The 24,695-nt window shown below is 35.1% G+C and overlaps 2 protein-coding genes across 2 annotated transcripts; both read right to left on the reverse strand.

Moving 5' to 3' along the window:
- Positions 1 to 8,636: 8,636 nt before the first annotated feature.
- LOC140794082 (two-component response regulator ORR24-like) lies at positions 8,637 to 14,491 on the reverse strand. Its single transcript, XM_073145931.1, has 6 exons — positions 13,696 to 14,491; positions 13,273 to 13,425; positions 12,612 to 13,007; positions 12,411 to 12,487; positions 10,846 to 12,045; positions 8,637 to 9,028 (listed from the first exon to the last, which is right to left on the reverse strand). Exons 1-6 carry the CDS (start codon positions 13,841 to 13,843, stop codon positions 8,954 to 8,956), a joined length of 2,049 nt encoding a protein of 682 aa, XP_073002032.1. The 5' UTR covers positions 13,844 to 14,491; the 3' UTR covers positions 8,637 to 8,953.
- A 5,123-nt stretch (positions 14,492 to 19,614) lies between these two features.
- Positions 19,615 to 23,872, reverse strand: LOC140794517 (large ribosomal subunit protein bL35c). Its single transcript, XM_073146611.1, has 3 exons — positions 23,521 to 23,872; positions 23,329 to 23,445; positions 19,615 to 19,880 (listed from the first exon to the last, which is right to left on the reverse strand). The coding sequence occupies exons 1-3, from the start codon at positions 23,767 to 23,769 to the stop codon at positions 19,803 to 19,805; spliced, it is 444 nt and encodes a 147-aa protein (XP_073002712.1). The 5' UTR covers positions 23,770 to 23,872; the 3' UTR covers positions 19,615 to 19,802.
- Between the last annotated feature and the right edge of the window lie 823 nt (positions 23,873 to 24,695).

Here is a 24,695-nt window from a genome sequence, read left to right on the forward strand (position 1 = left end):
TTATGTCTGACGCTGTAGTAAGAATAAATGAATGTTTACTGCTTATCATTGCTGTTGCTTAGTTGTGCCGCACTTATTATTGTTATGTTTCATAAATCAGACATGGTCAATAATGTGGTGATGAATTCATATTGGTAGCCGCGTGCTTTGATTTGGGATTCGACAAATTAAAGAGGTGTGTCAGGGCAAGGGAGTGGCAGCAGTCGAATTCTATCACATCATGGGGCTAATTTTATCACATCAATCCTCTCAATTGTCTCTTTTCTGGAGGAGGTTCTGACAAATTAGTCCTTTTCTAATTTTTATTTTGCTAAAATTAATTATTTCTTAAATTTATTATCACGGGCACCGTATTTTAAAAAATGCAGATTAATTTAGCGTTTTTTATTAGAATTTTTGATAAAAAAATAAAATAAAAAGGCGTTTAGTACGGCCAAAATTTTTTTTGGTGGCTTCTTCAAGCCGCCACGTTCGTATATTTAGTAAAAGCAACTGCGTCGATCGAAGTGAGGAACAAACATTTCCGGTCGCCACCTCCTACTACTCCTGTGACCTCCGTCGGCCTCTCCTCCTTCGGCAAGCCGCCGCCGCCGCCTCCTCCGATCAGGCTCGGGCTCGGGCTCGGGCTGATTCGGCTCGATTTGCGCTGAGCCGAGCCTAAATATCAAACTAGGCCCGAAATTAATGTCGAGCCGAGCCTGAGCTAGAGCTGGCTCGCTCAGGCTCGACTCCTTTACACCCAAAGGCTGTGAAGTGGGGAAGGCAGGAAAAGCTACAATTGTTTTACTACGATTCTTCTTTTCTTCCCTCGCTCTATATATGTATTGTGGCGATGATGTGGTGATTTCTTGGGTCGGAATATTTCTCCATTCTCCTCTCTTGTAGTCTTCCTCGGATCTCTTACTTGGGGTTTTGATGGCTTGGCGGCTCGGATGGCCTTAAGGCAACGGTCGCAGCCATTTAATCTTAGGACGGATCCGATGTGGATGAGAAGAGTTGGGAGAATCTCTATAATATGATTGATCAAATTCTTCCATTTTGTCTTTGATGTGATTAATTCGTGAAAAAGAAATTCCTTTTTTTTGTTGTTGAAGAGATTCGATGTTTCTTCTCTCTCTCTCTCTCTCTCTTTTTGATGCTCCCAATGTTTTGGCACTTCCATTATTATTATTATTATTATTATTATTATTATTATTATTTTATATGATCTCTTGCAAGTTTTGAATGACCAGTTGACCACTAGCTCTAAACTCTTCGAAGTATATCTTTTGGCTGCAGCATACTCCTCCTGCAGTTTGGATGGTCAACCATTGCAGCGATACATTATATCTTTAATGAGCCATCGAGAAGCGTTTGTTTTGCTTCATTGATGGCTTCTGTCTTCCTGTGGGAATTTCCATCTATCTAAGGCAATGATGATGGATAAGGCCGTCACTCACCTTGCCATTGAGCTATCTGGCAAGAAATTTATCTTGTTTTCCTGTTCTACTGAGATGCTATATCATAGGCTATGATGGAGAGGCAATTTGGATGGCCTTAACGTTTCTGATATAGATCCAACAGTGGCAAAATCATATTGGTATCCACGGATACAGATGAATATTGGCATCCAAACTAGCCCTCTCAAATTTATTTGTACACGTCTAATAAACTTTAAAGATTAGGCGAGTTTTACCCCATCAAGAAAATCTCAACCTGATACTGAAAAATTAAGTTTATCTGGTTCAATGGTTTTGGTACCGTGGTAAAATTCACTAATGATGGGAGACTTAAAATATATTGTCAAAAACTCTCTTTTCACCCTACAATGAGGCAACCATTACAGCTACCTTACCTTTGGAGGGAAGCTTATTTGAATGATACAGGAGGAGAGAGAAATTTCTTTTTATGACGGTTGATGGCCAATATCTGATGAGCCTCTTTGATCTCTGTTCTTTTATTTTTTTCTTAAATATGTTTCTTGAGGAGCTTCCTTTATGACTCTGTGTCGTGTATTTTCTTGAGATTCTTACTTATGTAATTACGATTGGGTCTGGATTTGTTACTAAGATTTTAGTTGTTGGATTTATTCCTTTGATCTTTAGTGATAACTAATAGGAAAATGTTGTCAGATGATTTGAGCAGAATCTAATTACATAATATGGTTGCAAATCATGGTCTTCCATAGTATTGAAACTACTACTTAGACATAGTCCATCGATTGTATGCAGCTTAGTCTGAATTTTAAGAGTGATTAAATTATTTAGTATTGTTGCCTATATCCTTAAAACGCACTGGCAGTTGTTGATTATGCTATTATAACTTGATCCATTCAAGGTATGTTGGCATATTGAAATTATTTATATGAATTATGAATCAAGGGATGGCTGCTAGTAACTATTGTGAACTACTAACGAAGATTTCTATTTCTATTTTCGTTGGCTCGGCTGAGCTCATTGGTTTGAGCATTTGAGGTCTAGGTATTCTTTTGGTGCTGTATCTACTTAAATCATACCTTTCTACTGATTATATCTGACGTTATAGTAAGAATAAATGGGTGTTTACCATATCACTTCCTTTGTTTAGTTGTCTGGGGAACAAATTGTTTTGCCATGCTTATTATTGTTTTTTTTTTTCCTGGAAGGGCTCTTCAGCTAGAGCTCAGATTTGCTACAAAAGAGAAGAAACTGAGTTTATTCAAAGTTGGACAGATCAGTGTCGTCAAGAATTTGACAAAGCATCCTGATGTGAACAACGACCATCAGTTACTGCAATGCCAATATTTGCTGAGGGTTAGCAAGATGATTTATAAAGTTGTGTTCATAAATTTTATTGTTTTATCTTTAAAAGGATTTCATTCATGGAAGTAACACATTAGAGACATAGCCAATGATGTGGTGATTTCATGGGTCGGAATGCTTCTTTCTCTCTTCTTGTCCTCTTAGGATCTTTTAGGATTTTGATAGTATGGCGGCTCGGATGGCCTCAAGGCTACTACCTTAGACTTTTGATCTTAGGACGGATCTCATTTGGATGAAAGAGTTAGGAGAATCTCTCTAATATGATTGATTAAAGGCAAATTTGAGCCCCATCCTTTTGACGATTTCTTCTAATTTTTTCTTTGATGTGTTTTATTCATTAAAAAAAATTCTCTTTTGAAGAGATTTAAATTTTCTCTTTTTTGTTTTTTTTTTTTTGTTTTTTTTATCATTCAATAGTCTAAAGGTTAGATATCAGTTGGACAAAGGGTAAAACATTTTTTGGATACAGCGGCACTAAGGCTCCATCAAGCTTTAGTTAATACTAAGCTCCTAGTTTAGGCTTCAAGCTATGTATGTTGTCGAACTATTACTGCGATATATACGTTGTTGAGACATTGTTGAAAATTGTCGAGCTGTTTCTTTAAGTTGATTGAACCGTCGAGCTATCAACTTGGCTGAGCCGTTGAGCCAAGCCAACAAATAAGCCATTACTCACCACCAAACAATTTTTCCATAGTAATTGTTTGGGGTTGGATTTAATTCTATAATCTCCTTGGCTGTAAGGAAGGGTATCTACCAAACTTTACTAAAGTTGGTTGTTGATTCAAAGTTTCTCTTCTCTGGCTTTTTTGAAGCTTCCTTATGTTTTGGTGTTTGATTGACTGCAAGTTTTGAATAACCTGTAGCTCAATACTCTTCAAAGCATATATTTTTGGTTGTAACAAATCCCTACTGTAGTTTGGATGGTCTTGAGGCAACCACTATAGTGATACCTAGAGAGGTCATCCTCGCATATCTAGCCTTTGGGCTCTTAAATGATAAAAAGTAAAGATACATTATATTTATCTTTAATGTGCTTTTGAGAAGCTTTTGTTTTGATTCATTGATGGCTTTTGTCTTCCTGTTGAGGATCTTATGTTATTAACCATATTTGTAGATGTTTGAAAGAAAACTTCCATTTATCTGCCGACCTACCTATTTATCTAAGGCAATGATGATGGATGAGGCCATTGAGCTATCAAAAAAGAAAATTTTCTTTTTCTATTCTTCTCAGATCACATACTATAGGTTATGATGGAAAGGCCATTTGGATGGCCTTAATGGTTCCGATATGGATCTAATAGTGGCAATATCATATTTGAATCTGCTTTTCTTTCTTGGATATGGATATGGATAGTAGATTGATGGACTGATTTTTCTTTTTTCATATACCCTACAGTGGTTTGACATTTGGAAAATAGATCGATGAAATTTTTTATGATGTTATCTAAGTTTATAGCATGATATTTGAATATATAATTAAGTCAGATATTATTGGATAGTTTTTGTCTAATTATTTTTACGTCTAATTCACTTTGAAACATAAATATGAAATACATATAGTTTGCTATGTCAGTAAAATTGTTTATCAGTATAAATTAGTGACTTATATATATGGTAATTTGAAAACAGTTTATAGACTATCAAATCTTATAGATAAATTTTTTAGCTTTCCAATTCAATGAATTTAGGAAGACTTATATTTAGAAGTTGCCATTTTGGTTAGCGGTTTTACTGATGTGGTAAAACACAAGCTTTATATTTAAGTTTTAAAGTGTCGCAGACTTGGGAAAAAAAGTTTGGGGAGGGCTAGTTTGGTAAAAAAAACTCTCGTTTTCAAACTCCTGAGGCAACCATTGCAGCCATCTTACCTTGGGAGTGAAGCTGATTTGAATGAGATAAGAGGAAAATAGAGAGAAATACTGCTGAAGGCCAATATCTGAGCTTCCTTGCTCTCTCTGTCCTTTTATTTTTCTTTAATATATTTCTTGAGGAGCTTCCTTTATGGCTTTGTGTCTTGTACTTTTAGTTATTCTTTCATATGTAATTTTGTTTCTAGGATGTTAGTTTTTGGATTTCTTCCTTTGATCTTTAATCTTAACTAATAATAAAATGTTGTCAGTTGATTTGAGCAGTATCTAAATTACATGATTTAGTAGCCAATTGTGGTCTTCTATTGTATTGAGATTACTAGTTAGACATAGTGGAATGGTTGTATGCAGCTCAGTCTGAATTGAAGAGAAGTTATATTTAGTTTTGTTTTCTAATCTCTACAGTTTGTAAGGGTATTTTGTTTCTTTTTATCTTAGAACACAATAGCAGATGTTGATTATGCCAATATAATTTGAAGTTCCATTCAAGGTATGTTGTATTGAAATTGTCTGTGGGAACTATGAGAAAGATATGCTGATGTTATTTCTCTTCCTTTTACTGCTAAGAAAATTTCTATTTCCTTCATTGGCTTGGTGATGTTTCTTATTCAAATCGTTCCTTTTTGCTGATTATATCTGACGTTATGGTATGAATAAATGAATGTTTACTGCATATCATTTCCAATGCTTAGTTGGGTCTGGGGAGCAAATTGTTTTGCCATGCTTATTATTATTCTCTTCTCTTTTCTAGTCCTCTTTGGATATATTGCATATGGTTTTGATGGCATGGCTACTTAGATGGCCTCCAGGGAACAGCCACAGCCATTTGACCTTAGGTTGGATCTGATTTGGATGAGAAAGTGTTGGGAGAATCTCTCTAATATGATCGATTAAAGGTAAATCTGAGCGCCCTTCTGATCATTTCTTCTGTTTTTTCTTTGATGTGTTTAGTTTGTGAAAAAATAATTCTCTTTTGAAGAGATTCAAAGTATCTTCTTCTCTGTCACTTTTGAAGCTTCCCTATGTTTTGGCATTTGATCGCCTGCAAGTCTTAATGACCCTTGGCTCTATACTTGTCAAAGTATATTTCTTTTTATTGTAGCAAATCCTTACTGCAGTTTGGATGGTCTTGAGGCAACCACTGCAATGATACATTATATTAGTATCTTTAATGTGCCTTTTGAGAAGCTTTTGTTTTGCTTCAGTCTTCTGTCTTCCTGTTTGAGGATATTATGTTATTAAGCAAATTTAGCCTTTTCTATCATATTTGTAAGAAAATTTCCATCTATCTATCTATCTATCTAAGGCAATGATGATGGATAAGGCCATTGAGCTAGCAAGCAAGAAATTTCTCCTTTTCTATTATTCCCAGTTCACATGTTATAGGTTACGATGGAAAAGGCAATTTGGATGGCCTCAACTGTTCTTGTATGGATATATTGGCAAAATCATATTTGTAACCACTTCTTTCTCTGATGTGAGTGCAGATATGGATGGTAGACGGATGGTTGGATTTTTCTATTTCTTTTTTATATAGCTTACAATGGTGTGACTTTTTGGATATATCCACATTTGACTTGTCAGCTTAAAAAAAAATATAATGTCATCTAAGAATATAGAGTGATATTTGAATACAAAATTTGGTTGGATATTATTAGATAGTTATTGACTATCTTAAGTCTGCTGCTAGTATTTTTTACTTGTCTAATTCATTTTGAAATTTAAATATGAAACTGAGTTTGTTTTGTCATATCAGTAAAATCATTGATCCATGATAATTTTCAAATACAACATAGGTACTTTGATTTTTAAGAAAATAATTTATGTTTAGAAATTATCATCTCGGTTAGCAGTTTTTATTAATGTAGCAAAATATATTTAGTCTCATATTTAAGCTTTAAAGTGTAACAGACTCATGAAAACAAGTTTGAGGAGGGCTAGTTTGGTCAAAAACTCCTATTTTCATCTAATTTGAGGCAACTATTGCAGCCATCTTACCATTTGAGAGGAGCTGATTTGAATGAAATAAGAGGAGAATTAGAGAGAAATTTCTTTTTACGCGATAGAAGGCCAATATCTGAGCCTCCTTACTCCTCCTGTACTTTTATTTTTCTTTAATATTTTTATTGAAGAACTTCCTTTATGGCTTTGTGTCTTGTAGTTTTAGAGATTCTTTATGTTTGGGTCTGGATTTGTTTCTAGGATGTTAGTTTTCAGATTTCTTCCCTTGGTCTTTAATCTTAACTAATAAGAAAATGTTGTCATTAGAAATTATCATCTTGGTAGCCAATTGTAGTCTTCCATTGTATTGAGATTACTATTAGACATAGTGGAATGGTTGTATGCAGCTTAGTCTGAATTGAAGAGAAATTATTATTTCGTATCGTTCTCTAATCATTAAAGTTGTAAAGGTGTTGTGTTTCATTTTATCTTGGAACACACTAGCAGATGTTGATTATGTTATAACTTGAAGATCCATTCAAGGTATGTTGTATTTAATATTTTTATGTGAACTATTGAGTAAGTGGGATGGCTGATGCATGGTTAAATAAATTCTCTTTCTTCTACTGCTACTAATGAAGATATCTATTTCCTTCTTCATTGGCTTGGTGCTGTATCTTTACTCAAATCATTCCTTTCTGCTGATTATATCTTGACGTTATAGTAAGAATAAATGAGTGTTTACTGTATATCCTTTGCTTAGTTGTATCTGGGGAACAAATTATTTCCCATGCTTTTTATTATTCTTTTTAGTTGAATGGCTCTTCAACTAAAATTCAGATTTGCTCCAAAAGAGAAGAAACTGAGTTTATTCAAAGTTCGACGGTTACTGCGATGCAAATGCAAATATTTACCGATGGTTAGCGAGATGATTTTATAAAGTTAGCTGTGCTCATAATTTTCATACTTTTCATGTTCAAAAGGATTTCATTCATGGAAGTAACACATCAGATATGTGGTCAATTTTTATTTATCTTTGTAAAATTAAGCTGTGGGGAGGGGAAGAACCAGCCAAAGTTTTTGGTGAGGCAGATGAATTGTTGTACTTTTCATTTATGTGCATCTTTAATTTGTCAGAAATTTACATAAATTTTTACATACTATATGCCAAGAAGGTTTCATGCAGAGGAAAGCAGCTATTCAACTCTGTCAATGCTTGTCCTTTTTAATTCCTTCTTTTGTTTCAGAATGTTTTCACTATTTGTCAAAAAATTAATGTTTGAGATGAGTATGAGAATGAAACTTGTAAAACTAATTCTACTTGGAAGGGTTTTTAGTTTCCTCCTCCTCCTATCTTTGATCAATCCAGTTGACCAATCCAACAACCTTGACTAACAGTGATAAGCTCACACATACTGGGATGGAGAACCCTCTATTTTAGAAAGAAACCACCTGGGCAAGTTAAAGGTGTTAATGTTTGAACTACTGCCCCTTTCCATATTCTCTTTTATTTATCATTTATGCGTTGACTCAATTGATTGTGTCAAACTACTTTTGGTAAAATTTTAAAAGATATTATTTTTTGTGATTAATTTTAGAGAGAAAAAAAAAGATTAATTTTTTCTAACATCGTTCCAGAACAGGAGATATTTGAAGAAGTTAAACTATCACAAAAAAAAATAGATAAAGTAGGGAGATGTAAAAATTTACTATAGAGTTTAGAATTCTAGGTGTAATTAATCCCAAGTTAAATTAAAAAATCATCGTTCAAATTCTTTTCATGAATGTCTGTAAACTTTTTTCTTCTCATAATTCTGGTAATTATCTTTTAATCAACATTTACTGCACTGTGATCATTGTTAATGCATGGTCTGCATCAAAGTACAAAAAGAGGTTCATGAACAAGATAGTTGGCACTAATTATCCCATACACGTTCAGATATTGTTTCTCTTCACCAAATTATGAAATTAAAACATGAACTAAATAATTCTCAACAAGAAAGTATGCACACTTCAGAATAAGCAAAAGCTATATCATCATAACTTGAGGAGCTAAATGACCACAGCTAATGGATGCATTCATATTGTTATTTGTCCACCAAGAACGGTTATATAAAACATAGCAACATTCAGTAAAGACAACAGCTTGTATTGTACAAAACTCCAAACTGGCAGATCACTCAACTTCTTCCTACTCACCATCTCCTCTACTGCACTCAGCTGACCAATTTACTAGAAGATAAGATAATAACAAAGGGATCTTCGACATTGAAATGGCATAAGAATACAAACTTGAGTTCAGAATCATGGGGGGAATCTTCGAGAGATTCAAGAATTACGAACCACTGAATGAGGACCTCCTCACATACAAGTACTTAGTGAGTAGAGGTCACATCCCAGGTCCCCATCCATGTAAGCAGTAGCATCTTCGCGGTCCTGCAATGCCGAAGATAATGCAGTTAGGTTAATAAAATTACCTTATCGCCTTTATGTAGTTATTCATTTGAAGACTTCAAATGACCCGTAGATAATAATTCAAGATAGCACTTCTCGTGCTTATAAGTATTTAGCAAATATCTTACAATTGAATGTCAGAATGTCTGGTTGGTTTCAAGTCTCTTAGTAAACATATTTGCTTCCAAATTTGATAGATTAAACTATAATGTAATGGGAACATAGTTATAAATTGTAGCATCATTTTGGATCAAAGTATTCAATCAACTGCATCCCAATGTGATATGGAAATCAACAAGAAAACACATGGTGATTAAATTGCACAAGTCAAGCATCAATATAAATGCTCAGAAGGAATGAAATCATCAGTTAATCAGTGCATCTAAGTAACAAAGCCGAGGAGTATTAATATTAATCAATAGAAACTCAAGATTTCAACTACAAAATTAGCAAGTAGTAGACTGTGGTGAGTAACCGAGATGCTATGTCAGGCATTCTTCTTCAACCTAATTAACAAAAGGACTTCATGCAAAACAGAAATACCAGAGAACAAATCTGCCAAAAAATTTCACACAGGCAACACCATATAATAAGGACACCGCCTGCTTTTAGCTAAACTCTATATACTAGTTGCAAACTGCTATGATCTGCTTCATTCTAGCAAATGAACCGAGTTTGACTCAACTAATCAGTCTACTTCTCACAAATGATTATTTGGTGATTACGAAGTTCATTGAGGTGGATTACTTAAGAGTTTACAAATTACAAGTATATTTATCATTATATGAGACACCACTAGGAAATCCACTACACTTGCTTCACAACCAAAGAAAAATGTGAAGGTACTAATTGGTGCACTCAACAAAGATTAACATCAATTGAAAGAAATAAAGAGGATAAGGCTTACTGCTCAAGACGAAACAAAGATGACAACAACAAAGTCTTCCCAGCTATTTCAGGTCGACAATATGAATCATTCTTCTCCATTAATCTCTATTTACAGCATCAATTTGTGTCAAATCAAGTGCTAAGGAATGCTGGACCACTTCTAACAGTGTTTGGAATGCTTTTATTAGAACTATTGATGCAAACACCAAATTTTAAAATCTATTAGTGTTTTAAACTCTTGCAGTTTTCCTCAACTTGATCTATTATAAGATCTAGAACCAAACAGTTTCAGAAAAATGGCAGCACACAATTTGGATTGTGGATGAGATAATATCTAGGTTCCAGTCAATATTGATAAATGCTCATGACCCAGCAATCATTCTTGCAATATACATAAATTATGGGGACAAGCACCCCAGCACTAGAGTGCCATAAGAGAACATAATTTATGTCTTCTGATTGTTTGGCAGTAGCCATTTCAAATATATTGATCTCTTAAATGTTAACACGTGTTACCAAGATATTTCTATATTTGAGTCTGAATATAAATAGAAGGTTGGCCTTTAATCCTATAATATATTTTGATGAGAAAACAATCCTGATTTTCTTCGGCCACTAGAAACATAGAACAGTATAAATTTAAGCCTAAATGAGGCTCAGTGAAACACTTTTTCATTCATTTCAAATGTTTAACAAGTTAACTTTCTATATACTTCTTCAGGTTGGAGACAAGCTTTCAGATATTATCAATCTCCAAAAACTGAAGGTTCCACTATGGGGAAGCTTAATTGTGAAATTTATAATAGAGACCACCTATAACAGTGCTACCAGACAACTAGCATGACAACAATACTCACATCAGTAACTACTGATTGATAAGAAAAAAGAGATGGAAAGACTAAGGGCCATACCGACTTAAGCATAGCATTCACAAGATCATCCAAGCTGCAACCAAGGCCATTCTGTGACCTTGTTGTTTCCAATGCAGAGTCATCCTTGTAACTAAGCAGATCTTCATTTGTTGACCTGTTAACTCTGCAATCTTGTGCAAGGACTGGAGTGCTACAAAAGCCACTATTCAAGGGGTGCCCCTGAGCAATAGGATCATTTAGATGAAGATTTGGCAATGAAGAATTCAAAGAAGAACTAAACATAAGATCAGTGTTATGGGTATGATCCTGTCTCTGCTCCTCCAAATTCTGTTTTGAGTTTGCTGAGTTTCTGAAATTAAAGGATGTTGAATTTTCATCAAAGCTCGGGATAGGAATCGCGCTTCCACTAAGCGAAGCTACTTGGTTTTGTATATCCTGTCCTATCATAGCATCATGCAAACGAGATGCTACTAAACCACGGGGAGTTTCGCCAAGAAGGTCACCATCCATTTGTGAAGCTGTTGGAGTAATATTTCCTCCAAGATTACAAGGAGTTATACCAGGATGACTTACAGAGTCATTTATACGCAAAGTGCTGGCTGGATACTTTGAAGAAACAGAAGCTTGCCAAGTGTCATTACATCTTCCAATATTGGTAAGTTGGGTAGACTCACCAAGATTAGTCTTGAAAGGGTCTGAGTCTGAGAAAGGAATTCTAACAGAAGAAGAATAATTGCCTAGTCCCCCAGACAGTATCTGCATCCTATCTGCTTGTGGTAACAGAGAGTTGTTTGCTGTATTGGCAAAAGAGTTAGCCAGTCCACTGGCAGGGAAACCAGAAGGGAAGTGTTTGCTTGCTTCCTGCATTACCCTGGGCTGCTGCATTGACATAGGAACCCCTTGAAGCAGACTCCCTTGATGCATTCCGGATAGACTAGTGGTTGGAAGTTTCTCTAACTCATTTGAACTGTTGTGGGTTCGGCCTACTTGAATTGTCTGAGAAGGAAGCAAGCCATGCACTCCAAACACTGCTGGAGTATTCATCCTACCAAGAAGTCCGTTCGGTTGGACAGATGCAACAGCAGGCAGCTGTCTAGATCTTCCCAGTGCATGATAGTTTCTGAAACTTTCGAATGAACCCATATTGATATATGAGGAGCTTCTTCCTCCTAAAGCTGCAGCTAGGTTGGCTTGTTGACTTGTTACAGCACTGAGCCGTTTCAGGTAAAGCCTATACTTCTGGAACCACAAGATGAAAGAGGGAAGCAATCAGCTCCATAGAAAAGTAACAAACATTGAATATCAAATAGGTTAGTCAGTTAATCAACATGTAACAGGTAATAGATAGTGTAGTAGGACCACTTTCATTAACAAACAAATGGCCTTAAACAGATTACATAATGACTAAGTAGGACAGTGCTTGATGGATTGCAGAGCTTCAGAACAACGAGTTTCTTGCAGAAACTGTCTCAGAGCTAATGTAGCAAGTGAGATCTATTATAGTTAAATATCCAATGAATTACTCTGATCATAGATCTGAATACGTATTCCAGCCTAAAATATATGGTAGAGATGGTCTAGGGATGAAAATTGAAAAATCATGCCTGTAGATGGCTTGCGACATTTTCTCTTGTTAGCTTTTCCACATTCATAAGGTCCAGTATCCTTTTGGGAACAGCCTCTGCATGGATAAGGGTAAAAAAAAGAGAGAAATTATGGATAAAACTTGAGCTACTATCAAGCAAAACTATCAAAAGGCAGCAGCATGATCGCAGCAATATAAGTTATGAAATGGAAGTTCTTACTGTCAATGCCTAATTGATTAACAGCAGCAACAAACTTGCGGTGCAGCTCAACAGTCCACACAACCCTTGGCTTCTTTTGGTTTGATGGATCTTCATTCTCCGCACTATCGTCAGAATCATCATCCTTTTCTTCATTCTGTTCCTTCCTCTTCTTGTTAAGCTTTCCACTGCGATCAGCCACACCCTGCTCACCTTCAGAATCCATAAGCTGGGTGTTTTGAGCATCCTCCCCACTATCAAAGTTATTGTGCTGTCCAGAATCAAACTTCCTCCTCCTGATGACATGTTGCCATATGTTCCTAAGCTCCTCAATCCGCACAGGCTTTAACAAATAGTCACATGCTCCATGAGTTATTCCCTTCATAACAGCTTGGGTTTCACCATTTGCCGACAACACTGCATGAATGAATAACTTTGGTAAGTTCCAAAATTATGACATTCATAGATTCATAACTTTTCTAGATGTCATGCAATAATGGATATTGTTCTTTTGCTAAGATATCAACTTGCAAACGTAAAGTACAGAACATCATAAAATTCCAGATCCTGTCAAACGAAAATCATGTCCCTACTGTCAGTTGAACTGTTTAATGCTCAACAACCACAGAAAATGTAAAGAAGGAAAAGTGAAACAAATTCTCATATTCACTAAAAATCTTACTAATAACAGGAAGATCCATTTCAAGGCCAACATGCTCCAGAAGCTTGAACCCATCCATGTCTGGCATGTGGACATCACTGATAACCAGATCAAATCTGTCCCTGTTCTCCCTCAACATTCTCAAGGCGGTGATTGCCTGACCAGTTGTTGTAACTGAAAGAACACATAAAACTAATTAGTCCTCAGATCCCAATCCTTATCTTGAAACCAAAAATAGGAAGGAAAAAAAGAAAAAGATTCAACTTTTCTTCCAATTCCACCCAAAAGTACAACAAAAATAGGAGCAAATTTAGAGGGAAAAAGTCTTTTCAGGGGGGGAAATCGGTGATTAGCGACAAAAGATAGACGCAAAGACCCATTCATTTGACTTGAAAAAAAAAATAAGAAAAAATAATAAAAGGAAGAAGAAGAAAAAGGAACAACCATGATATTGGCATCGAATCAGGAGAGCCTCTAACAACATGAGGCAAGTGGGATCATCATCCACGGCCAGGACACGCATGCCCACAGGAAACTGATCTCTGTATCCACTCTCCTTCCCCATGCTCCCGTTCCTCTCCTCAATAGTCATCCCCTCAATAGCAATTCCTCTCACCAGGAGGGAAACCAAAGAGACAAAGAGCAGACCCAAATCGCCAAATCTTCTGACAACCCTTCCTGCGCTATCTTACACCTCAAAGGACCCCCCCAAAAAGCTCTCTTCTTGACCTCCTCACCTCCCTTGATAAAACCCAGAAACAAGTCCAAAAACCAAAAAACAAAATGGTCAAAGAGCTCACAGGAGAGAGAAAGGCAAGAGCTTTGGATGGAATCAGAGAAGAGGAGTAGGCTATAAACTCAAGAGAGAGAGAGAGAGAGAGGGACAGAGGAAGAATGTTTGAAGAAGAGATGGGTGTTAGGGGAGAGTGGAGGAGAGGGGAAGGGGGAAATGGGGAAATGGGGAAAGCAAAGCAAAGCAAAGCAACAAAGTATTGGGATTGGGATGAATTGGAGAAGAGCCACAATTCTTCAAGCACCCAACAAAGATAGAAACTTTTGCTCCCTCTTTTTTCCTTTTTAGATGTTAACGCTAAAATTTCTTCTTTGCCATCAAGGAGACCCAAACAATAATTTCTTGGAATTCATAGTAAGGCTGGGATCTAGGAAGCTATGTGTATGTATGTGTGTGAAGAGAGACAGAGAGAGAGAGAGGAAGAGAAAACTAGACAAAAGTAGTCCCTGTCTCTTTCTTTTTTTTCCTTTTTATGTTCTTTTTAGACCTCCATTTTCTCACTCATGTAGGGTGTAACACAAACTAATTATCATAAAATGGGCTAAAAAAAAAAGAAGAAAAAAAATTAGTAAGATTTAGTCAAAAGCAATATAGATTTATCTCAGGCCAAGTTGTTTGTTTCTTTTCTTTTGCCTACTTTTTTGGGTTGCTTAGATTGTACAGTGAAAATCTTGTAAATGACCAAGATTCATTCATAGATGAAGACATAAGGCATGCTAGTTATCTAATCATACTAACCCAATGTCAACCAAAAGGCCCTCATCACTAGTGACATAAAAACACCCAGGTTTTATTCCCAGACTCCTACTCACCGGGCATCCATGGCCTACCATTATAATAATTATAATAAAAAACACAGAGGAAGAAGCAAGCAAAGTGACAAATTTCCTATCTTATGTTTCTAAGTTTACTCTCCTTGTATGATTGTGTTCTAAATGCACCCCCCTCCCCCAGATATCTCATCTAATTATGCATCAATTTAGGTAGGCTAATGTCATATGTAACTAACTGGCCACACACTTAGAGCTCTTTCGGTGCAATATGGGCCCCTTATTTTTTTTTATTTTTTTTTTGCATAACCTAAGTCACTCAAAAAGATTTGGAACCACATCTACAAGTTGATATTTTTGATATGATTGGAGGAACCAAAATGACCTTTCTAAAGTTAGCTTCCACGAGCTAAGGGTATCGAACGATAAAATGATTCACGAGAACAAATTAGGGCATCTCGGTGCACAAGACGTCTGCTTCTGAGGCCTTATTATTTTTCAAGCGTAGTCGTATCGATCTTAATTGTTAAAAGAGAAAATACTAAATTAGGTTTATCTTTTTTTTTAAAATAGCAGTACAGTGTATCTATTAACAGATATGCACCATTAAATTACGGGGATTTGGTTAATTTAATTATAATTTTCCTATTTTGGTCCTGGTGCCTGCCAAAGTAAATGGCGTAATGGCGGAGTTCGTAATTATACCGAAGTTACCGTTGCGCTCTACAAAAACCCAGCGTCGTTTTGGTAATGCGAGCATAGATATTTCTATGCGGTCACGCATCGGACGGCCGAGCTGCCCGCATGGAAGGTTTTTTATATACGCACACAAGGGAAAGGGGGCCGTTGGCGATAGGACGAGGGGGAGCTCCCGTGACGGCACGTGGCGCGCGCGTTGGTCGCCACGCTCCCGGCTTGAGGTGGGGCCCGCGTGAGGGTCACGGTGCTGGTCATGTGGCCGAGTCGGGGGGATTTTTGGAAGAAGAAAAGGAGAGAAAAAAAAAAGGGGAAAAAAAGGGCGGGAAGGAATCCTTCTTCTGACGCTGCTGAAGATTCCATTCAGACGCATGTACTCGGGGGGCGGAGGCCAAAAAAAAAAAAGTGGGACCCACTTTCGGAACTTTAGGGGTTAATAGTAAGGGGGGCCCACAGGGCGGCACCCACTCTGGTTGGACACAGAAGGTTATTTTTTTGGGGGGGGGGGACTTTGGAGGAGTTACTTTTGGTGGTCATACTTGTGGGTGTGGTGTTGGATTTCCTCCCTTTGGAGAGTAATGGCTCGCGTGCAAAAGTTTAATTTTTATATATATTATATATAATTTTTGTTCTCTTTTTGCTACTTTTTCTCTTTTAGCCCCCCACCCTTTTCAAATGAACGAGAAAAATTACCCCCTTTTTATGTCATTTTTCTTAAAAAATAAAAAAAAGAGCAGTTAGGTTTATTACATTTTAAACCTTTTGAACTAAGGCGGCTTGAGCTCGGCTCGATAAAGTTCAATTAAAATTAGATGAATAAGATTGGATTTATAATTATTAATTCAAATTAAATAATAAATAAATTTTGATTTGGTTATATTAAGTGTAGATAATTTAATATTCAATTTATGTTTGATTCAATGGACTCCAATCATGCTCGATTTGAGATTGATTTCAAAATAGGATCTAGTTCGGCTTAAGTTCTAGCATAGGCTCGAGTTGAATTTAATCAATTCAAGCTTGATATTATAGGTTAGTCTTGAAACTAATTTTAGTCCACGTTGGATAGGAGCTCGGCCTAGTTACAACCCTATCTCTATCTAGATAGGCAACTACGAGCTCACTACTGAGTATGATTGGGACAGTCAGATGCATGTGACAAATATATAGATTGTATTAGATTGCACATTAGGTGGTGGCTAAAATCAAAGGACCTCATACAAAGCTTAGATACTAAAAGAAATCTCGGCAAAACCGCTTTAGCAGCACCTTAGGATGGCATAGCCAAGAAACCTAAGAAACAGAAGAAATGGGAGAAAGTGAGGAAGAAATCGATGCAGAAACAACTTCCGAAGCTCATGAGCTTGGTCTTACTTCACTTCACCGTCGGAGAACTTTGTGATGATCGTCAGAGCTATGCCATCTTTGCTTAAGACATTAGATAAACTGGATTAGAAGTATCAGTCATCTGAAAATTTGTAACGATCCGAACCGTTAGATGTACGGCATTACGACCTCACCTTGATGAGCTTTTTGAGATGGTAGGAAACAAAAGAGCTCATAAAATCCTAATTAAAATCCCTAAGATACTATCTCTAGAATCTTCGACAAATAAAATAGTAAATAAAAAAAGAAAGAGTTATATTTTATACTAATAGATAGGGATTGGATTCCATAAACTTATTTGGCTACAATTCCAACTCAAATTAAGATCCGAAGGTTAGTCTAACTAATAAAAAAATTATAGCACCTAAAAGCAGTGCCTTAGATTCAAAGACGGCCAAATTTTTTACAAGCTAATGGTTAGGTTTATCCATGATCTACTTTGACTCAAAAATCTAGTCTCATTCGCGTCACGCATCACCTAGTTTAACAAATTTAAAGTAATTTAGATATAAAAAAACAAAAGAAGGGTTTCCTTTGGGTCTACAATGATTAGTAGCATAATATAAAAATTTTAACCCACTAATCCCCACTTTAATTTAGACGTATATTTAATGACAAATGGATGTAGAATATTCTTCCCTAAAGTTAGGGTGAGTGCATAACCACGCTTGCATCGACTTATTTATTATATATATATATATATATAGAATCAATTTGGCATACATGCATTCATATTGTCCATATTGCTTCATTGCCCACGCAACCATTTATTATTACTTCAATCCTTTTCATGGGTGTTTGGGAGAAAATAATAATAATAATAATAATAATAATATATAATATCATATGATAATTACATTATATTTTACTTTTAATGACTCAAGAACACCCCACAATATAGTTTCCCAGCAGTTAATGGAATAGAAAATATTTCAAATTTAAAGGTGTTCAAATAAATTTCCAAAATTTATTACATCTCTGCTATTTTTTAAATTTATTTTTAGTGATTTGACTAGCTACTTTTTAATCTTAGACAATGGTTTTATTTAACTTCACAAATGAAATTACATAGAAAGTACTCCTGAGATAGTTTTTAACTTAATATACAAATAACCAAATTTACTAAAATACCCTGAAAGGAAAATATTTTTGAAGAAGTTTGAATTTTTTAATGGTACTTGAGGCAAGAGTATTTTAAAAGTTAAATAGAAGGGTAAAGGAAAGACAAAGGCAATTTTGGTATTTTAGAAAGTAATTTATTAGTGTCCCTAATGAAATATTCATATTTAGATACTGTTTTGTTAGTTATTAGTTGGTTTATGATAATCATATGAAATTTGTAGGCACAAATGAGAGGGTTGAATAACAAAATCACTAAAAATACGGGGCGTAATTTGATAATTTTTTTTAAAAAAAGAAATAAAAATTATAGATGATTGTATAAACTTTTTTACCCGATCAAATTTCAAATTAAAGATTTGACAAATATATATATTTTTATTATATTTTTATTATCTGAAATTAAATCAGTATTATTTTTGATGCGTTAGAAGGCTTATCTAATTCTCTACAATTTTATCTCTAATAAAGATCTAACTATGATATAATTTCCGTCGTGTTGATCTATATATCCAACGATCACCGTTACATCCAGCATCGAGATCCGTGCCCATAGATTAGTGTACACAAAAGCGTAGTTCATTGCATCTAATACACAAAAGATTACTTGCTTAATAAAAGAAAGTTGCACACCTTTGCATGCATGATCACCTTCCCTTTGATTTTTAATGGGGGCAGAGGCGTGTACGTTACTTTGTTACTTTTATAATTTCTTTGTAGACTAAAGTTGTTACTAACTACGATATACTTTGTTAGCAATATAATATATATATATATATATATATTGACAGTTTATTATCTTTGATCAGTGCATTCTCAAACTCTTTTCTTTTCTCTTTCCCTTTCTTAAAAGCCCAAATCTAGGGTTGATTCCATTAGAATCAATTGATTCCTGTGTAAAGAAATAGTTTTTTAATTGGAAGACCAAGTTCCAACTAGCAGACATTCCTAGTCATTGAGTGGCAATTGAATGAACAAAGACATCACAAATTCTTGGCCTAAACTAGTTTACCTATACTTATTTTTTAAATTTGTAGTGTTTGGTTGTAAACTAATATAATGATGTAATAATTATATTTAATATAATATAAATAACGTTAACAAATTTAGGAGATATTTTAATAAATAACTAAAAATACTCTTTACTGTGGATCGATGGATGAAGAGAAGAGAGAGAAGAGTGACTGAAATAAGTTGGTTGATTGCTATACTAGAATAAGCTTATGTTTATTATTCCGCAACTGGTCGGAGTTAATCCGACCTGTATGGGAGGAAACAAGAAACTCTAACAAGAGAAACAAAAGTTGAAATATAAGACAATTTATTTTGTCCTCATGGCCATGATAATAAGATTTATTTGCTCTTAGTTTTGCATCTTTTTGGTACAAGATATTGTCTTCATTGCAGCAAGTGCAATACCAACTTGTTTCCTCCAATACTGGTTCTCTTCATTGCAGCAAGTGGAAGAACAAAGGAAAGAGGCATTGAATCTTCTAGTGGTTTCTAGAAGACTAAAACTTGTTTGAATCATCAAGGATAAGAAGCAGAAGAGAAACACTGCATTGGATTGGTACAGGATGTGTAGAAGAAGGCATTGAATTTCTTAGAAACTCACAAATGATAGCTGGAATACTTGGAGAACATTTGCTCTGAATAGTATAGTTACAAAAAAAAAATGGCACAAGATGGAAATGTAATCAAAGATGAGTATTCAGATGACAAAAGGACAACAAACTTACATGCAGGAAGGAAAGAAAAACAAAATGCTTTCCAGGATCTCTAAAACCTCATGTTGCCTTTCGATTCACCTTGAGGTATGGTAGAGCACCAATCACATTGTCGTAGTCACTCCGGTTAACTGGGTGCTGTTGACAAAATATCAAAATGCATCAGAAAGCATATCCCAGTATTTGCAAAAAGATTTTACATAACATGCCACTGAAGTCGCAGGATTACTCTTTTTAATACGAGAAATCAGGGTGAGAATAGATAAGGAGCAGGAGAGAAATATCTTGAACTTAAAAAAACTTGGTATGCTCCTCTACTGGTAATCATATATTTTCAAAAGGAATATCTAAGTAATGAAGAACTTGTGCTGTATTGCAGACATCCCTGAATAGTAACAACGGTAACTTGAATGATAAGGAATACAAAGCTTAATTGATCAAATATTATCCTATATCAGTAAAATTAAAGTTTTGAAACCTACTGATATTCTAATGAAGGGTACCAAGAATGTCTTCACACATATTAGAGGTTAACATGCCCATTGTATACTAAGATCTAAATCCTAAGTTCCGAACAACCTTTTGTAAGACAAGTAGGCAACTGAAGCAAAGCCTCCTTTCTGTTGGAAATCTTGAATCAAGCTGCTCTTTTATGATAGCAATACACCAACATCCAAAGATAGTAATAATGAAGCTAAATTACAAATCGGAGAAGTTTCCTAAAGAACAAGCCAATATTCGCTAAATCCCTGCTGCTTTATTTGAAGAGTAATAATAAGTCTAAATTGAAATTTCCTGCAGATGAAGATGCATTTAGATTTTTTTTTTCTCAGTAACACTGTTAAAGATATCTCATTGTCTACTGAACCTTTTCTTCTAAACCTTTTTCTCACGATTTGTAGGCAATAAAAAATGTATCTTAACATCTCGAATTCAAAGTCAAACAAGGTTCAGCCTTCATAATAACCTCAATAAAGAATACAAGGTAAATTTCCAAAGGATTTTTACATTTAACTGTTTAAGCTATTTCTGTTTCCAATATTTGCACTACACAAAAAATTGGACACACAATGTTAAAAGGGTATAAATATGGCTATCGATTATCATATTGTGCAACAACCATACTTACAAAGTTCGGGGAGATGGATATCGGTCACAAATTTTTCAATAAAATGATTTTTTTTAACTTCTTCTATAGTTATTTGGAGGGTCTTAATGAAAGAATAGGAACAGTGGGAAGATCGGCAGACAAATCTGACACAATGATGTTAAGATCTTTGAACCCTTATCATTTATTTTACTCCTCATAGTAATTTCATATATATTTTACCAGTAACATTTTCCACTTTGTAGGTTCCACAAAACCAAAACGAGAAGAGAAGAATTGGTGTACAGGATTGACATTGAGGAACATATCCACAGAGTATACTAATGAAGAGAAAACCCAACGACATGGAAGCAATGGGATGGTCATATATATAAGCTCCAGTGCTTATTATTACTCCATCCCAATACTTACTGCCTCCTAATTTTTTTCAGCTGCTTCTTGCCATACACAAGAACCTCCTTCAATTACCTTACCTTAAAGGAAACTTTGACCAGGAAAGATACTTGTGAAGATGGAACCAAATATCCTTGACTCCACTAGCTGTACGGATAACATCTAGAACAAGGGTGAACGGATCTTGGAGGAAGCTTTTCACTAAAATGCACTAGATGCAAAGAATGAGAAAAGAGAAAAAGAAACTGCAAGCAGTTTCTAAAGGGTCTAGTAAAGATAAATAAATATCATATTCACATATTTATAGGGATCAATTTTGGCTTAAAAGTGAAAACCCCAATCAGGGATGAAAACTGAAACAATGAAGAGGAAAAATGATAACATTAAAGGAAAGAAAGCTACAGATTTAGTATCTACATGCTTAAAATTTGCTAAATATTGAAAAGCCTTCAAACTTTAGAATAATGTTGTAGCGAAAAGTGATATGAAACTAACTGCTGCTCATATCATGCCTCATGTGGAAACATATTATAACTCAGCTCTGCATCTACAGCTAATTTGGATCTTTAAAATAATCTTCAAGTTTTAAGTCTAATTCTAGCAACAAAATAAAAGAAATTATTGATCATAAAATAAACAGCGCAGCGGACAATGAAACCTTACTGTTTGTTCATGCAATCCTCAAAATGTTAGTGAAACCTGATTCAACTATGCATCCAAAGCTAATTTGGGTCTTTAAATGACTTCCAAATTATATGTTTAATTCATTATCAAATAAACAAGGCTTAAAGTATTATGAATGATTGAATGATTAAGAAATGAGGTTATATTTGTTGCATTCATTATTGGAGCATGCTATTACTTAACCAACATTCTGAACTTTAAGCATAGACATTCCTACAGACTCATCAATTAGTCTCACATTCTTGTCTGAAATAGTTCCATGAGACCAGTAGTATAAAGTGTTAAACTAGAGATACAACAAATTCACCTTCTTAGGAAAAAAATTCAAAAGAGCAAAAGAAATAACTCTCTTATAATTTAGACTTGTAATTAAAAGATTCAATTAATAAATGAAACCAACATGATGTCACATTGAAAAAAAGAGAAAAAAAAAGGGATCAGTGAGTAATATGCACTCTTGGAAAATGGGAATTTTATGCACCAAAATTTTGGTTCCCTCCATCTCTTAGAAGGATCCATACCCTCATCAGATTATCCATGTTATACTTTGTGTACTGGCTAAAAATAACAGTTTGCTTTTGGCTGGTCAGGTTTGCAGGTGAAGAAGGTAGGGTGTCAGACTTATTCCATGGACAGAGGACTGAGGATTTTATTTGTTTGGATGAAGATGGTGAAGATTAGAAACTATAGGAAGAAAGGAATATAGTACTGTTTTTTCTTTTCTTTTCTGTAGCAATTTTTGAGTTCTCCAAGAGAATGGAATCAGGATGGTGTTTCAAATTTTCCAGAGAAAAGGGAAGAAGCTTCAATACCTATCGAGAAACTTATGAGTCTTGTGAAATTTCATCTTATTGTCTCTCTGAAATCCCATAACTAAAGTGTCCAACAATTTTCTTAGCTGCTTCTCGGGCCTCCTATTTACAGAAAATGTACCATTCCTTTTTGCTTCATAAAAGTGACAGCGGAATGGAAATATTGAGAGGGACCAACAAGACAGAGCAAGAGAGGATGAGGGTGGGATAACTGGAAAGAACTGAAGTAATTAGAATCTTCAGCTTCCAGTTTTTGATCTCATTTCATTACTAGTAGCATAACCTTAGATGCATACAGATGTTAATGCTCAAGATCATTTTACAGAATAAAGAAATCATACAAGGGTTTAGCGAGTTATTCTTCTTCAAACAAACCAGTGCCAGAGAAATCAAATTAGAAACATTAGCTTCATCCTCCTAAAGAAGAATCTTCATTAAGAAGGTAAGTACTTTTTAGTCCAATAGTCAACTAATCTGCATTTAGTCTCAGTGAGTTTGAGGAAGCTGCAGGATTTTACCACAATTTAAAGCTAAAATTTTTCTTACCCAAATAATTCTACAGAAGATAAATTGGAAAAGAAGTGCTCACCATCTTGGAGAGACGCAGCTTCCTCTTGGTGTTCTTCTTTCCCAACAAGTGCTGCTTCCCAGCTCGCCTCCTCACTATCTTCCCTCTCCCCGTCACGCGAAACCGCTTCGCCGAAGCCTGAATCCAAGAATCCGAGACATGGGTATTCCTCGCAATGGATCAAAACACAAACATAACTATAAAAAATCGAACCTTGTGGGTCTTCCTCTTGTACCCCTTCTCGGCGAAGACGGTGAGAGTGGAAGGCTTCTGAGGGGAAGAAGGGAGCGGAGAGAGGTTGGTGGGGAGAACTAGAGGAGACCCAGAGAGGGATTTGGAGGAGCTGAGCTTGTTCTTGAAGGAGACCGCCATTGGAGAAGAGGAGAGGCGAACGCCATGGGAGCCAAGAATTGGAGGTTGGAAGGAAGGAGATAACCTTGTGAAGCAGAGAGAAAAGGCCATTCTTTTTTTTCTTCTCCTCTGTTTCTTTTTTGGCTCTCTTCTTTGGTTTCCTTATCACTGCCGCTTTGCCTTCTTCCACCGAAGCCTCAAATTTTCTGTGGATAAAGAGACGAAGGGTCGCAGAAATGGAAAAAGAGAAATTTACAAATTACACCGACTATTTTGTATTTATTATCAATTACATCCTCACTAATAAAGTTTTTTCTTTATCCACTTTTATTTACTTCTATTGCTTAAAATACACTTTAGTTAAATTTTAACCTGATATTAACTAATTTAACAGTACAAAATGGGAATGTATATATATATATATATACACTATATCTTACTCCTATGTATTTTGACTCAATGTCATTTGCTCCTCTATAAAAATATAGGATAAATTGCCTCTAAACTTAGGGCTTGGGTTGGCTTATTTAGTTGATAAAAAGTAAAGTTAAAAAAAAAATTTGGAAGTAAATTTTTATATTGAATTGTAATTTATTAGTACTTCACGAAAGGTTTGAAGGTAAAAATATTTAAATAAATCACTGATAAGTTTAGCTATTTATATGTAAACCGCTTATAAGGTTTGTGTTTTATTTCGTTAACTTGTAGATATAAATGCTAAGTTTATTAGTCTTTTTATCTTAAAGTAAAACGCTAATCTATCAACATTTTATCAATAGCTAAAGTGAAATATACATCTTTTCAATATTAAGACTGAGGTACGATCTACTTTTAAAAAGTTTAAGATATGACTAATTTGGTCAAAATCTTCACAAATATGTTATAGAGGATATTCTACACATCATAACATTTATAAGGATAATATAGGATTCAAAAATATTTTTTATTTATTTAGAGTTAGGGAAGTATCATTCTCTTCTGATAAAAATATTAAATGAGCCCAAAATAAAATTTATAACCTATGGTTTTTAGATAAC

The sequence above is a fragment of the Typha latifolia genome, chromosome 8 (genome assembly GCF_019914945.1).
Source record: "Typha latifolia isolate L0001 chromosome 8, TyphaL0001v2, whole genome shotgun sequence".
Lineage (NCBI taxonomy): Eukaryota > Viridiplantae > Streptophyta > Magnoliopsida > Poales > Typhaceae > Typha > Typha latifolia.

What these genes read in the sequence shown, in the direction of transcription:
- LOC140794517 (XM_073146611.1), bottom strand. Translation starts at nt 23,769, where the DNA reads ATGGCCTTTTCTCTCTGCTTCACAAGGTTATCTCCTTCCTTCCAACCT. An exon ending in ACAAGAGGAAGACCCACAAG is followed by an intron (nt 23,446 to 23,520) that starts GTTCGATTTTTT and finishes TCTTGGATTCAG; the next exon opens with GCTTCGGCGAAGCGGTTTCG. An exon ending in AGCTGCGTCTCTCCAAGATG is followed by an intron (nt 19,881 to 23,328) that starts GTGAGCACTTCT and finishes TTTTGTCAACAG; the next exon opens with CACCCAGTTAACCGGAGTGA.
- LOC140794082 (XM_073145931.1), bottom strand. Translation starts at nt 13,843, where the DNA reads ATGACTATTGAGGAGAGGAACGGGAGCATGGGGAAGGAGAGTGGATAC. An exon ending in AATGGATCTTCCTGTTATTA is followed by an intron (nt 13,008 to 13,272) that starts GTAAGATTTTTA and finishes TCATTCATGCAG; the next exon opens with TGTTGTCGGCAAATGGTGAA. An exon ending in TAATCAATTAGGCATTGACA is followed by an intron (nt 12,488 to 12,611) that starts GTAAGAACTTCC and finishes TTATCCATGCAG; the next exon opens with AGGCTGTTCCCAAAAGGATA.